The sequence below is a fragment of the Antechinus flavipes genome, chromosome 2 (genome assembly GCF_016432865.1).
Source record: "Antechinus flavipes isolate AdamAnt ecotype Samford, QLD, Australia chromosome 2, AdamAnt_v2, whole genome shotgun sequence".
Lineage (NCBI taxonomy): Eukaryota > Metazoa > Chordata > Mammalia > Dasyuromorphia > Dasyuridae > Antechinus > Antechinus flavipes.
Genome location: NC_067399.1, coordinates 61,390,517 through 61,406,424, shown reverse-complemented (window position 1 = coordinate 61,406,424; position 15,908 = coordinate 61,390,517). Strand labels below are relative to the sequence as shown.

Below are 15,908 nucleotides of genomic sequence, written 5' to 3'. Positions count from 1 at the left end.
GCTCTCTAGGGCCCCTCCCAATTCGAAGGCCTGGGATCCCTCAGCCTGAGAACCACGAGGTAGAGATGAGATCACAGACTTTTAATTCTCGCAAACCCCACAAAGAACTTTGTATAGGGCTGGTCCCAGCGCTGAGGAGCTGGGGGAGCCATTAGTGAGTAAGGCAAATGGGATGTGGGAAGTGCTAGGTGGGAGCCTGGGCCCAGCCGCTAGGACTCCGCCGGGCCTCTAAGAAAGCCGGGAGCCCCTCGGCCTTGTGGGGCTCCGCCGTTGGAGCCAAAGGCTGAGGAAGCCAGAGTGGGAAGTGCTAGGGAGGAACGGGGGGCTCCCTTCCTCGGGCTCTATGAAACCCAGGGTGCAGCGCCAGGAAGCAGTTCCTCAGGGCCCTCAATCCTGGCAAGGGAGCTCCCAGCTGAGGAGGGGCGGGTGGGCAGCGCTGGACCTTCTCTTGCTCCAGGAAAGATGGTGCCAATGGTGAGGTAGGTGCCCAAGCCCCGCTGGGTAGCGAGGTTCTAGGGGAGAGTAAAGTGGCAGGTGGGCTGGGAGGAGGGTTTCCGGACCGACTTTTATTCAGAGGGTCATGGCCAGGTCGGCCCCCCCCACAAAGCGGGACTGAACGCAGGTCACCTGGGGCAGCTGGGCTTGGAAGTGCTCCACGGCGGTCATGCTGATGCCCTGACACATGGACACGTCCAGCACCTTCAGCTGCTGGCAGGCCTGTCGGATGGTGGCCAGAGTCCTGTGGGGGGGCCGGAGTCAGTGCTGCGCCCTTCCCCGCCCCGTGTCCGGATCCCTGCGCGCCCCCGGCCCGAGGTGACTCACTGCTCCGTGAGCTGGTTGCAGTTGGAGAGGTTGAGGTGCTGGAGCCTCCTCCAGAAACTGGCTGCCCGGGCCCAGCCTCTGTCGCTCAGGCGGCTGCAGTGACTCAGGGCCAGGTGCTCTAGGCCGGGCAGCCTTGGGCCACCGCCACCAGCCCCACGTCCGAAAACTCCAGGAGCAGGCTCAGGGAGAGCTGCCTCAGCCGGGGAAACTTCAGCACCTGTGGAGAGGGCGGCCGGGCTCGTCCAGGGGTCCTGGGCCGGAGGCCTGGGCTGAGGCCCCTTCTGGCCTGAAGGCTCAGTCAGTGCTCTGTGATGGGGTCCGGAAGGGAAGTGGGGAGGGGAGGGCCTAAAAGAGGTCCAACAGAGCACCTCATCGGACTTATTTCACAGAAGAGGACTGAGAGCCAGAGTCACTGCTAGAACAGGGATGGGAATCCAGGGGGTCTGACCCAGAGCCCCCGGAATCACTTCTGTTTCTGGTTAGTTTTTTCTGAGCAGTAGGGGCTTAGACCATCCCTAAGGCCCCTTCCAGCCTTTCACTCTGTCCCTGTCCCTGCCTCTCTTCTGTAGTAACCCAGGATCCCTGTTCAGGAGAGCCAGCCCCCTTCTCCCTAGTGCTCCCCTCTTCTATTCCCCACACCTTGACCATCCCCATCTCCTCCCCAGTGCTCCCCTCATGCTCCCCACACCTTGACCATCCCCATCCCCTCCTCCCCAGTGCTCCCCTCATGCTCCCTGCACCTTGGCCAGGCTGTTGTCTGTCAGTTTGCTGCAGGCAGTGAGGTCAAGCTCCTGCAAAGCCTTCAGTAGGAGCAGGGAGGGTGTGAGCTGTTTGTTGGGAGTCTCTTGGGAGGGGGATTCGAGGGAGGCCAAGGGCTCTGGAGGCAGCTGTGGGAGGAAGAAGCCCATGTCTCCAAAGTTCTTGTTTAACTTCGTCCCTCTGTCCTTCTGGTGAAAAAAGCCGAGGGGAAGGGGTGGGGAGATAGTTAGAGGGTTGCTGAGGTCCCTGGGCCTATCTACTCTCATGGGGAAGGGGACTAGGTGGGAGAAGGTCCAGCTGGGGGCCTCCTACTTGGACAGAGTTGGACCAGAACCCTCTGGATAGCTCCCATTTCTTGAGTGCTTGAGAGTTTAGAAAGCATTTTCCTCACAGCAATCCAGGGAGGCAAGGAGTACAGATTTAATCCCCATTTTACAGATGAGAAAACTGAGGTTCTAAAATAAGCAGTTCTTTGCTTAAGGCTGTATAGTTAGGAATGAGGAGCCCCTTGGAGTCTCCCGTGCGCTCCTCACTACTCCATACCATTTTGTACAGACTGAGGTTTCAGACAAAGAGAACCAAGCCAAGGAGAGGCCGCGGCCCTTCCCAATGCCCTTGTTGTATTGCCCACTGCCCCCTCTCCCAGCTCGCCCTCCTCACCTCCTCGCCTGGATCTGCCAGCCCCAGGAGCCCCGAGTCAGTGATTTCCTTACACCAGGCCAGCCGCAGGACAGTGAGCTGGGGCAGGTTGGCAGAGATGGCCAGCAGGCTGCTGTTGGTGAGGGACATGCAGGATGACAGGTCTAGCACCTTCAGGCTGGAGCCGAGCCCCTGGGCCAAAGAGATGACAGAAGCATCCTGGAGAGGAAAGGGAAGGCACAGGAGAGCGCTGTAGGACACTGGCTGGGGCCAGGAAGAGCCCCCATAGAAAATCCTAGAGGCAAAGGTCATGTGAGCTTTCAAATCCTTGATAAAGCTCTCCCTCTTTTTGCATAGCTCTGTCCTAGCTTCCCAAGCTGACTGTAGGTTTCTGACAGCTGGGACCTGGTATCATAAATCTAGCTAGCATGTACAGAGAGAGCGCTTTAAGGATTATCAAGTCCTTGATCTACTTTTTTTTTATCTCAACAAGCAGAACTTCAGAGAAAAGCCAGATCTGGATCCATCACTTACTAGCTGTGTGACCATGGATGAGCTTCATCTCACCTTTCTGAGGCAAATTTTCTGATCTGTAATATGAGGATAAGAGTATTTGCACCTAGCTCACAGACATTGGGAAAGAAGGGGCTTTGCAGACCTTAACAAGATTTGAGCACGTGTGTGGTTACTATCATGGCCACTGTAGTTAGGGTACGGCGGCTGGCCTCTGAAGGGCCATTCCCTGGTGTCCACTGTTAGGGCTCCACGTCACAGCAGCAGCATAACAAAGCACCAGAGGGCGTAGGCTTTTGTGGGAGGAGGGGGGGGGGGGACTAATTATCCTGGGAGTCAGCTCTTCATGGAGCTGATATTCATCTACATTTCATTTAACTAATACAGAAAACCCCACGGGCAGCTAGATGGTGCAGTGGATAAAGCACCAGCCTTGAAGTCAGGAAGACCTGAGTTCAAATTCAGTCTGAGACACTTAAACACTTCCTAGCAAGTCATTTAATCCCAATTGCCTCAGGAAAAAATAAACAAACAAACAAAGCTATGAAGGAAGAAGGAAGAGAAATAGAAATTAGAGCTCATCAACAGAGAAAAAATACTTTAAAAAAAGCTATGAAGTAAGAAAAAAGAGAAATAGTATAATTAGACATCATCAACAAAGAAAAGACACCAGCATTAACATACTAGGGAAAAAAAAAACAGAAAACCCGATGATTTTGCTTGTGCTCCTGGACCAGCAACCCTCAGTGGTTGGCTTTGGTCACTGAGCTCAAGAGGAGGCTCTCTGAAGTCCTACTTGGCCTCCTGGAGCCTCCAGAGAGCAGGGAAGGCCAGGAGAGGCTCACTCACCTTCAGCAAGGAGCAGTAGGCTAGCCTGAGAGATGCGAGGTGGGGTGGGGGCCCCCTAGGGAACTCCAGGGCCTTGGCCAGCTCCCTTCCACTCACACGGCAGCACTCGGCCAGGTCGAGGCTTCTCAGCTCCCGCAGCCAGTGCAAGGAGGAGAAGCCGGAGTCCGTCAGCTGCTGCAGCTTCTCCAGGCGCAGATGCTGCAGACCCTGCAGGCCCCTGGACACAACCAGAAGGGCCCCGTCGGCCAGCTCCGAGCAGCCGCTCAGGTCCAGGCTGGTCAGGCCCCGCTGCTGCCGGCACAGGACCGCCACAGCCTCAGTGGAGATGTCCCGGCAGCCCCGCAGGACCAGCTCCCGCAGGTGAAGTCCCACCACCTGTCCCAACGCATGGAGAGCCGTGGGGGTCAGATTTGTGCCGCTCAGGTCCAGGGCCACCAGATGACTGGCTCGCTCCTTCAGGAAGTGGAGTATGTTGGGGAAGGAAAGGATGGCCGAGGAGCCTGGTTGGGCCGACCGACTGCGGTGAGGGTCAAAGGTGATGTGGCAGCGTGCCAGAGAGAGGCGCTCCAGTTTGGGGGTGCAGCTGCTCAGGCGGTTAAAGCTGCTGTCGGCCAAATGGCGTAAGCCAGACAGGTTGAGATCCCGGAGGTTAGCCAGGGCCTTCTGCACCTGTTGGGCTGTTTCTGGTTGGTCCAGCAGCTTCCCGGACATGAAGAGGCTATTGCAGCCACTGAGGTCCAAGACCTGGAGCCCAGGGCAGCTTATGATGAGCCTTACAAAAGAAGCCTCCGTCAAGGAGCCCCCACCCAGAGACAGGCTTTGCAGGTGTGGGCCTAGGTAGTAGGAGATGGACTGCAGCACGCTGTTGGTGTCCGAAGAACCATCCACGTTGATAAGGCTCACACAGGAGACGTGCCTGCGGCTTAGGCTCTTGATGGAGCTGAGGGAGGCCGCTGTCACGGGGATGTTATACCGAACGTGTATCTGGGGGGACACATAAAGGGCCCTGTCACTTAACCTTAGCCTCATACTGTTTGAGGAACTGTGGAGGAACAGAACATGACATCCAGGGATAAGTGAGGGCCAAAGAAGAAAGGCGGGGAGTAAGGATGCAAGTAAGGAGAGGGCCTGCCTCAGAGTGGGGCCCCAGGGGGAGAAGGGTACTAAAAGGGCAGCTACAGACAGAATGTCAACACACCTGAGACACCAGAAATGTGGCACTGAGAGAACCTGACATCTACAGAGAGGTAGCTTAGAACCTAAAAATGGGGAATGTGAGTTACCAACCAGTTCTGGGCCACACGGGGACTGGTGTTGGGAGGAAGAGGGGTTAGGTTAGGTAGGACGCCAGGCAGAAATCATCAGAGGAAACCCAAGTCCCCAGTGGCAGCCCCCAAACCCAAGGGTAGCCAAGTGTCTCTAGCAGGAGGAATGGATGAGTGGACATATCAACTGCTAAGGATTCCAGCTGTTTTAGATGGAGGCCCTGACTCTAAATCTAGCTCCTCAAACCCAGAAGACTTGGAGCCACAAAGTATCTAGTCCTTTGTTACAAATAAATGAAAAGTTTCAAGATGCCTTAGGCAGGAGATATTGAGAAAAGGCCCAAGAAAGTCTCATCTATTTTTTGGGGGAGGAGGCAATTGGGGTTAAGTAAGGAAGTCTCCTTTGGGCACCTGGAAGCTGGCACAAGATGATTCTGGCTTATCAATATCACAGAACACTCATTTGAGTGGCTAATGGGGTCCTGAGGAGCTAGTCAGAATCTCTACAGACATTCTCAGTCCGTTGCTCAGGAGTACAGAGGTTGCTGTAGGGAAGGAGGAAGGGCATATACTTCTTGGAGGAAGCAAAGGATAGTAAGGTTCCAAAGAAGCCAGGATAGCAGAACTTGGTAGCAAACATGGTGCTATGGAAAGGCTATCTAGAAGAAAAAAGAACTGTGGGAGATAATGACTTCAGGAAATTGAAAGACTATCCAATTTAGGAAGGAATTGGAATGAGGATGGTAAAGGGGGCGTTTCTTATACTACTTCTATCAAACTTGTTTAGTAAAACTATAAAAATGTGAATTATTAGTATTATGAATTAGTCTAGCACAACTTTCTGCATAGTTAATGTTTAATAAATGTTTATTTGATGATCAAAAAAATTCCTTGGGCTGGCACCTCAAAAAATTCAGAAGAGTATTGATTTTGTTTTTGTTAATTTTGTAATAGCCAATTATCTCAGAAATATTAAGGTTGAAATAAACAATTGGAGAAACATTCTTTGGGTTGTTCAAGCCAATATAACAAAAATGGCAATACTTCCCTGAATTAATTTACTTATTCGTTGCTATGCTAGGTCTTTTTTTAAAGAACTAGGAAAAAATAATACAAATTTCAAGGATATAGTGAAAAAATAAGTAGTAAGAAAAGATTATCTTATCAATACTAGACTTCAAATATACTATAAAGCAGCAATTATTAAAAACAACTTGGAACTGGCTTTGAAAATGAGAAGTCAATCAATGGAATATATTAGGTATATATCATCAATAAGCCAACAAAATCAATAAGATAGTCTCTGATAGACTGATGTTGAGAGGAAGAACTATTTGACAAAAATTTCTAGGAAAACTAGTCACAGTCTGGAGTAACTAAGTATAAATCAATATTTTTCTAAGATAAACTTCATATGGCTACAGGCACTAAATATAAAGGTCTCATCATAAAAAAATTAGAGGAGTAAGAAAGAAATTACCCTCTGGATTTATAGATAAAGAGTTCATAAATAAACAAATGTTAGAAAATGGACAGTTTGGGTTGTAGAAAATTTAAGAAATTTTGTATAAATGAATCTAAAGTAGTAAAAATTAGAAGGGAAAAAGTAACCAGGAAAAAAATCTTTGTAGCAATTTTAAAAAAATATTATTTTATAACTTTTTATTAACAGAACCCATGCCAGGGTAATTTTTTTACATTATCCCTTGCACTCACTTCTGTTCCGATTTTTCCCCTCCCTCCCTCCACCCCCTCCCCTAGATGGCAAGCACTCCTATATATGTTAAATATGTTGCAGTATATCCTAGATACAATATATGTTTGCAGAACCAAACAGTTCTCTTGTTGCACAGGGAGAATTGGATTCAGAAGGTAAAAATAATCCGGGAAGAAAACAAAAATGCAAATAGTTTACATTCATTTCCCAATGTTCTTTCTTTGGGTGTAGCTGCTTCTGTCCATCATTTATCAATTGAAACGAAGTTAGGTCTCTCTGTCAAAGAAATCCACTTCCATCAAAATACATCCTCATATAGTATCGTTGTTGAAGTGTATAATGATCTGGTTCTAGCAATTTTTTTTTGATAAATGTTTTATTTCTAATATATACAAAGAATTGAATCAAGTTTATAAGAGCCATTCCCTAGTAGATAAATAGTCAAAGTATATAAACTAGATTTTCCAAAAGAAGAAATTGAAGCTATCAACAATCACATGAAAAAATTCTTTATTCCTAAATCTCTAAAAGTGAGAGAAATACAAATTAATTCAATTTTGAGGTTCTACTTCACACCTATCAGTGATACCCAAAGATGATAAAAGAACAAAGTAAAAAATGTTGGAAGGGCTGTAGAAAAGCAAACAGACTAAGGATACTGTTGGTGGAGCTGTAAATTGGCCCCGTCACTCTGAAAAGCAGTTTGGAGAGATGCCCAGAAAGTTAGTCATCAAACTGTGCTTACCTTTGACCCAGTTATACCACTATTGAGCCTATACCTAATCAAAGAAAGAGGAAAAGGATTCAAATACACATATAACATTTATAGTAGCTCTTTTCACTGTAGTCAAAAATGAGAAATTAAGAGGTTGTCCTAATGAGGAATGGTTAAACAATTTGTGATATATGAATGTAATAGAATGTTATTATTCTATAATAATAAACGATATAAATAAATGACAAAATGGGCAGTTTCAGAAAAAACTGGGACGACCTACATGAATAGATACTGAACAAAGTGAAGAGAACTAGGAGAACAATTTCTATAATGATAATTTTATAGAGAAAAACGATTCTGAAAGACTTTAGAACTAGATTAATACAATGACAAACCACAAGTCATCAAGAATGAAGATGAAATCTCTTCCTGACCATTCACCTCCTGACAGAAAAGTAATGAATTTAAAATGTAGAAAGAGACATAGATTTTTGGATATGGGAATTCATTTTCCTGGACTATGTAATTATTATTGAGGGCTTTTTTTCTTTCTTTTTCTTGCTGAGGCAATTGGGATTAAGTGACTTGCCCAGGGTCATACAGCTAGGATGTATTAAGTGTCTGAGGCCATATTTGAACTCTGGTCCTCCTGACTTCAGGGCTGGTGCTCTATCCACTGCATCACATAGTTGCCCCTGTCTTTATTTTTCACTAAATTTTTTTTTTTGCTCAATAGTGAGAACAGATGAAAAAATAATTTTTAAAATTAACGAAGAATAAAAAACCCTTTAAAATAGTCCATTCTTTCTTTTATCCATATGTGATTTACCAGTTTTTAATTAGAGAAGGGTTTCTTCTATATCTTGAGCCCTTTTGAATGTCACAAATGTTGATAAAGCACACAACAGGCCTCTCTGGTCATGGATGGGCTCATCATCCTTGGCCTGAATAAAGCAGTAGAAGAATACCAAGAAGCTTACAAAGCCTAAGAAGAATAGGAACTACTCTGAGAAGAGGATGAGCCAACTGTGCTCTCTCTCCACCCAGGACCTTACTATTTGGTGAGATAGCCTACTTCCACCTGCAGTGGGGGATTAGTGAAGAGATAAGAGACAGAGAAAAGTAATAAAAAGTACCTTAGAAAGTGAAATTTTAAAACTGAGATTTTTTTTTTTTTAGTTCATCTAGTACAAGTCACTTAATATAGAGAGGGGCAAAATGAGGCACAGAGAAGCTAAAATAATCAAGAAATAATCTTTTAAAGAGCTAAAAATGGCTTATTTTGAAGAGTACAGACTACATATCATATAGACAAGTTGCATGAACTTGTACCTCGATGAAAACTACATTATTAGCTAAGTGTGGTGCTACAAGTGTTACTGAAGAGTCTTTCAGCTCAGCCAGCAGTCCCACCACTCCTCTTGGTCTCTAGAAAGGTCCTAGCTGGAGCTTGAGTGCTTCTCTTTCCTTTCCTCTTCTAGCAGCACTATTCTTATCTCTTCCCAAAGAGAAAACAATTGAGTAGAAATACAAGTGATAACAACATCAGATATCCGAAGTTGGCATATCTGAAACCAGCAAGCAGCCTATGGCTATAAAGCAAATCATCGAAGGGGCCAGCTCAGTTCAGCAGAAATCCCATCCAGGTGCCCGACAGTCTCCAGCTTGGGTGCTAGGGTAAGCTGTGTACCCAGATGACCCGAGCTTGCTCCCCAAGTAACAGCTGTGGACTAACTGACAGCCACAGGCCTCTGCTCTGGGGAACTTTGGTTAGGCTATTTATAGGCTGGAACCCCAAGAAGCAGGTGGGGAGATAGGATCCACAAGTTCTATTTTCAGGTCTCCCATTCGCAAGCCTTTTATTCTGAGATCAATAGTAGAGAGACTGATGAAGACCAAAGGCTTTCCTTTCTGGTGAAGACTCAAAATGAAATCTACTGCTTGGGGATATTTAGCTGGAAAAGACAAACCTCAGGAGGGCACAGATTATGTTGTCCACATTGCTGAAAGATTACTATTCAGAAGGAGTAAACTTAATTTTTAGTCCCACGGGGCTGTACAAGGATTAATGATTTCAGCTCAATAAAATGAAGAATTTCCTAACAATTAGAACTGTCCTGAAAAGGAAAACACAGGGAAATAAAAGAACATAATGGGAGAGCTCTGGATTTGAAGCCAGATGACATGGCTGAAATACTATCTGTGTGATTTTGAGAACAGAGTCTCATTTTTTTAGCTATGAAATTAGTAAGTTGGACCAAATGATCTGTAAATTTCCTTTCCCCGGCTGTGAAATGACATAGGTATTCTGGAAAGCAAGGTAGAAATATGTCCAAAAAGTTATTAAAGGTTGCAGACCTTTTGACCTAATGATACCACCAAGAGACAAACTTCAGGGATCAAAGTAAAAAGGAAAAGAATCCATATGTACAAAAATATTTATAGAGTTGAAAGTACCTAAAACTGGGAATGGCTAAATATACAATGGAATATGAATGTAATGAAATATTATTCTGCCATAAGAAATGGTTAAAAAAACAGGTTTCAGAGAAATGCAAGAAGATGAATACAAATTGATGCAGAGAAATAAGCAGAACAAGGAGTAACAACATTGTAAAGACTAACCAATTAAAAAGATGTAAGAATTCTTTTTAATTCAATAATCCAGATGGAGCATGTTTCTGTCCAAGAGGTAAAAGACTAAGGATGGTGAATATGACTTTTTTTTTTTTTGATTTGGTCACTGAGGTAATCTGCTTTCCTTGAGTAGGCATGTTTGCTACAAGAGGTTTGCTTTTCTTCCTTTTTTCAATAGGAAAGGGACTTAGAAGGAAGCGAAAATAGGTTTTTATTAGATGAAAAAAATTAAATTACACAATATTTCCTTCTACCACTTCTATCATTCTATATCTCTTTGGGAGGGGTGAGTTCCTTGTTATTACAGCCTGGGTGACAAATTGTTAGGGATGTTATAGAGATTATTTCTGTTTCAGACAGAGGTTGGACTAAATGACTTGTGAGACTCTTTCAATCTTTAAAGATTCATTACCTCTCGAAGAGCAATCTGGGCTGCATAGTACCAGGCTCGATTCACCAAGGAAGCCTCTTTCTGATCCGACAGAGGGAGGAAGCTCAATATATAAGACAGCATCTAGGGGAAAACAATAGTGGAAAGGAACAGATGTTTAAATCTGGGGATCTTTGGTGACAGAGGATATACAGAATTTTAATGGGAACAATTAAATATAATTAACTACAATGCTACATTACATAAGAAGTGTATTTGAAAATTATAAAACAAGGGTCTATGTGTTTTTTGTTTTTTGTTCCACTCAGAAGACCTGGTCAACTCCCATGATATGCAGGTATAAGGCAGAGGGAAGGATCAATGGCTGGCCACACAGTTCCAGCATCCCATACAATAAGAGTTATAAGTACATGCTGATGGATAGAGACACATTTCAATAACTCTGTGGCTCCAAAGTTGGAAACCACTGTTCTTTTTCTTCTCACAATCCGTTCCATGGGAAAAAGAAAATCTGGTATAGTATATAGGCCATGGGGGAGAAATAACTGAATATAATCTTGGAACTTTCTTCCTGAATTAATTGTAGATCTTATAACAGACTAGACATGACTCTACTGTTTACAAACATTTCCATCTCTCCCCTATCCTCAAAAACCCCTCACTTTATCTGTCCTCACTACTTTCCCAAATCTCTTCTTCCTTTTGTCGCTGAACTCAAAAGACTGTCTCTAGACAATGCCTCTCTCCCACTCTTTTTAATTCTCTTCTGACTTCTGACTTCATCATTTCACTGAAACTGCTTTCTCCAAAGTTACCAATGATCTTAGTCACCAAATCTAATGACTTTTATTCAATCCTCATTTTTCTTGATTTCTCTTCAACTGTTTAAAAAAATTTTCAATGGTATTTTATTTTTCCAAATACATGTAAAGATAGTTTTCAACATTCATTTTTAAAAGACTTTGTGTTTCAAATTTTTCTTCTTCCCTTATCTCCCCCCCATAAAGACAAGCAATATGACATAGGTTAAATATGTGCAATTCTTTTAAATATATTTCCATATTTGTCATGTTGTGCAAGAAAAATCAAACCAAGAGGGAGAAAAATCACAAGAAAGAAAAAAAAAAGGTGAAAATACTATGCTTTGATCCACATTCAATCTCCATAGTTCTATCTCTGGATGAGAATGGCATTTTCCTTCTAAATGTATTGGAATTCTCTGCAACTTTTACCATTGTCAATCACCTTTTTCTCCTTGATAGAGGAACCTTCTTCTAGGTTTCTGTGACACTACTCTCTCCAATTCTCAGTCTCCCTTGCTGGATCTTTATGTAGGTCATGCCCACTAACTGCAGGTGTTCTCAGGGGCCCCTCTTCTCTTTGCCCTCAGTAATATTTCACACTCTGATCTCATCAGTTCCCATACCTTCCATTGTCATCGCTATGCTAATTAATCTTAGATCGACTTATGCAGCCCTAACCTTCAGTCTTACATCTCCAAAAGCCTATTGCCACATCCTAGACCAGATGTCTTCTAGACATTTTCAATACAACGTATTCAAAATTGAACTCAATTTTTATCCCAAATCCTAACCCCAATACCCCATTTTCTCCTCTCTAAATCAGCTTCTGAAGAGTTACCAAATTGACATTCCTAATATGCTGATCTGGACATGTCAATCTCCAATTAAAAATAAAAACCTTCAGTGACTTTGTTGCCTCTAGCCTAAAATGTAAAATTTATAGTCTGACATTTAATACTTCCCAATCTATCTGCTGCTTACTTCCTATTACCCTCCTTCACATACTCCTCATTCCAATCAAACTGGCCTGCTAGCTTTTTTCCTTATGAAATATTTCCTCTCTAGCCTCCATGTGGGAGCCACAGATCCCTCCAATTGTTATTAATACTCTCTCAATCTTGAAATCACTTTGTTTTTACTTGACTATATTCATGTTGTTTCCCTAATTAGAATGAAATATTAAAATCAAGGGATTATTTCTTTTTTGTGTGTTGTGCTTTTGTATCCACCAGTAGCTGGCACAGTTCCTTGAACACAACAAGCCCTTAATATTTGTTGATTTGAATGCATTTGAAAGGACCAAGCATAGGGCTTTTGCCATGAAGATGGGAGGTGGAACAGAGGACAGTTGAGCCCGAGGAGGCAAAAAGCAGTAAAGCATATTTTTTAAGGTACAAAAGGGAGGAGGGGAAGGAAGTGCTTGAAATCTATGACCATGGACTAAATTAGTTGAGCAGAGCAGCCAAGGGCTATAAATTTTTTCTTCCATTCAACAGGAAAGGGCTATAAAAATGGTATTCCAATGGAAAGCTTGAAAGGGCTGGAATAACTTTTCTCATCTACAGAATAAGAATTGAACTAGGTGATCTTTAAGAATCTTTCCAAATTTAAATGTCCTTTTTTTTTTTTTCAAAGATCTATTTCCCTCCTCAAAGCTTTCCCTAGCTTTTCTCTAAATCTCTTACCACCTTACAAAGCATATTATAGAATCTGCTTGTCTTTTATGTCCTTTACTAAAATGTGGGTTCCTTGAGGACAGAGGCCTTGTCTTAGCTTCTTATCTCCATAGTTTCTTCAAACTGTGTTTTTTTAACCTAGTAAACATTTAATTTTTTTTTAAGCTGGATGGAAGATATGTTCCTATTCCCTTCCTTGCAGAGGTCAGGGATCATTGGTGTGGAACATTGTGTGTAACCTTTTCAGCATGCTTTTAAGTTTTGCTGATTTTTTCCCCCTTTTATTCTTTACTCTAAAGGATGACTCTCTGGGAGAAAGTAAAATGATATATGGGAAATATGGATGATATAAAACCATTTACCAGTAAAATTGTATTGTTTAAAACAAAACAAAAATCTGGGGTTATTATACCCTGGGGAAGAGAAGTTTTTAGGATGCTAGAAAAGGTTGGAGAGATAACCAACTGAATAAATTCTTTGGTCTCTGAAGGACTATTTTGAGAAGCTTGAGAAGCAACTGTTTTCTAATTTCTCTAAAGAAAGAAAAAATAGGAATGAGACTTAAATGTTATCATACAGGGATTAGGGTTAATCATAAAAAGATACTTCCAAAAATATGAGATAAGGGAGTGGACTCATATGGGAAACCATAGTACTGAAGGACATCTTGTTGAGGATGTTGTTATGAAGTGCATTTCTTCTCAATCGGGGATCAGACTGCTAAGATCTCTTCTAACTCTGAGATTCTAGCATTCTCCAATGACCTGGCAATGGTATGGGATGGGAAAATGGGATGTCCTGGGAATCCAAATGCTGAGAAGTCAGCTCAATTCTGACACTTGCTTAATTTAAAAATGAAGATGGAATTCCTCAGGTCTCTCCTGTTCCCCAGAAGAGGTCTCCATTTCTCTATTTTATCAGCAAATATCTCTTGAATAATATATCTTTTGAATGCCTACTCTGTGTAAAGCACTACACTAAGTTTGGGAAAGAGACGAAGAGATTTAAGACATATCCCAGTCTTTTTGGTTTGCAACTTAGTTGAGGAAGCAAGACAAGTATAAAAAATAATACAAGGTAATAAGCATGAAAACTCTTTTGAGTTTTAATTCTTCTCACATCCAAACACTGATACTATATCTCTCTCTATTCCTATTCTGTAACTCATATAACAATTGTCTAGACTTTTCTTTTACCTTATTAATTCTATCTGATATCTTATTTGTGTCCACCTTATTCCATTCACTTGAAAGCTTGAGGGCAGAATTTCTCATTTTTATATTCCTAGTACTTACTATGGTGCCTCACATGTAATAAATGCCTTTGTTGTTCAGTCATTTCAGCTGTATACAATTCTTTGTGACCCTATTTGGGATGGGTTTTTGGTTGGTTTTTTTGTTTTGTTTTTTGGCAAAAATACTAAAGCAGTTTGCCATTTCCTTCTCCAGCTCATTTTACAGATGAGGAAACTGAATGAAGTAACTTGTCTGGGATCATAGAGCCAGTAAGTGTCTGAGGCTGGATTTGAACTTAGGAAGATGTCTTTCTGACTCCATTTATCCCTTGTGCCATATAGATATCTCTAATTAATGTTTATTTGTTAAGCTGAATTCTTGAGGAAGGCCTCCTTTCTTGGTTCTTGTTACCTGTTTTTTCATAACCTCCTGGTTTCGCAGACTACCTTCTCCCTGATTTGTGTCACAGTAATTACCACAAGATTACTCTTTCTAGAGTATTTCCTTCATTGTATCACATTTTCCCTTCAAAACCTGCAATAGTTCCTTCTGCCTATAAAAAGTCCTAACTCAGAATGGCTTTTAATGTGGTCCGAGCATTCTCTAGCTGTGTCTCCCACTCTTGTTTCAAAGCCAACCTTTGACACCTGTCAGACAGATCTCCTCCCTATTGGGTCCCACAACTAAAGAATTTGAAGAGAAAAGAAAAGCCTTTTATTTAATAATAGCTGTCATTTATATAGTACCTTACCTACTCTCACTTTCATCTTTAGCACTAGACAATCTTTTCCCCATTTTACACATAACTGCATGTCATGTGTAAATATTTGCCTATGTTTATAGAGCTTGTAAATGTCAGAAGTGAGATTCAAATCCAGGGCTTCAAATCCCTAAGTCTAGCATTCCTTCTAGTAGGCCATTCTACCTCTCTTCCATAGTTTTCTCAATAACATCCTATCAGATGGCTTGGTGAACATGGAACCAAACCAAAAAAAAAAAAAAAAAAAAAGCGTCCCATGAGTATATTATGCTCGTGTTCATGCTGTTCCTCTTCCCTAGAATACCCTGTCCACACTTCTGAAATCAGCAAACATTTATGAAGCTCCTACTATATACCAGGCTAGTCTTTATTCTCTACCTCACAATATAATGGGGGAAAAACATGCAAACAACTTGGTGTTGGTATTCACTCATTTCAATCATATCTGATTCTTCATGACCACATTTCCTGGCAAAGATACTGGAGTGGTCTGTCATTTACTTCTTCAGCTCATTTTACAGATGAGCAAACAGAGGAAAACAGGGTAAAATGACTTGCTCAGGGTCACAGTATGAGTGAGAACAGATTTGAACTCTGGAAGATGAGTATTCCAGACTCCAAGCCCAATGCTGTATGCACCACCTAGCTACCCAACAACAAGATACAAACAAAATTTGAACAGAACAAAGTGGTAATAATTTCAGAGGGAAGGCATTAATATTAAGGGTTTGGGGGAAAGCTTGCAGAAGTGGAGTTTTACTGAGGATTTAAAGGAAGCTACAAGATAAAGATAAGAAGAAAAAACATTCTGGCCATGAGGGAAAACCAGTGAAAATACTCAAAAGTTGAAAATAGATGGCCTTGTGCAAAGAATAGAAGATACCAGTATCACTGTATTGTAGACTAGACTGAGTGCAGAGAGTTGCAATAAGAGTGGAAAGGAAGGAAAGGTTACAAAGAGCTTTAACAATAAAACAAAAGATTTTATATTTGACCTTCGAGGAAAAAGACAGCCAAGGAAGATTACTGAATGGGGGTGGGATGACTTAGCTTTTGGGAAGTGACTTTGGCCATTGAATGGACTAAGAAGTGTAGAGGAGATAAACAGCAGGCAGAGAGATCCA

The 15,908-nt window shown here is 42.5% G+C and overlaps 1 protein-coding gene across 1 annotated transcript; it reads right to left on the bottom strand.

The window, feature by feature from the left end:
• Positions 1–66: 66 nt before the first annotated feature.
• On the bottom strand, positions 67–5,858 carry LOC127547917 (F-box/LRR-repeat protein 2-like). The gene is given in 6 exon segments (XM_051975029.1): positions 67–739; positions 823–946; positions 949–1,039; positions 1,563–1,769; positions 2,242–2,439; positions 3,583–5,858. Coding segments are annotated over 6 exon segments (1,818 nt in total). The 5' UTR covers positions 4,612–5,858; the 3' UTR covers positions 67–570.
• Positions 5,859–15,908: the final 10,050 nt, after the last annotated feature.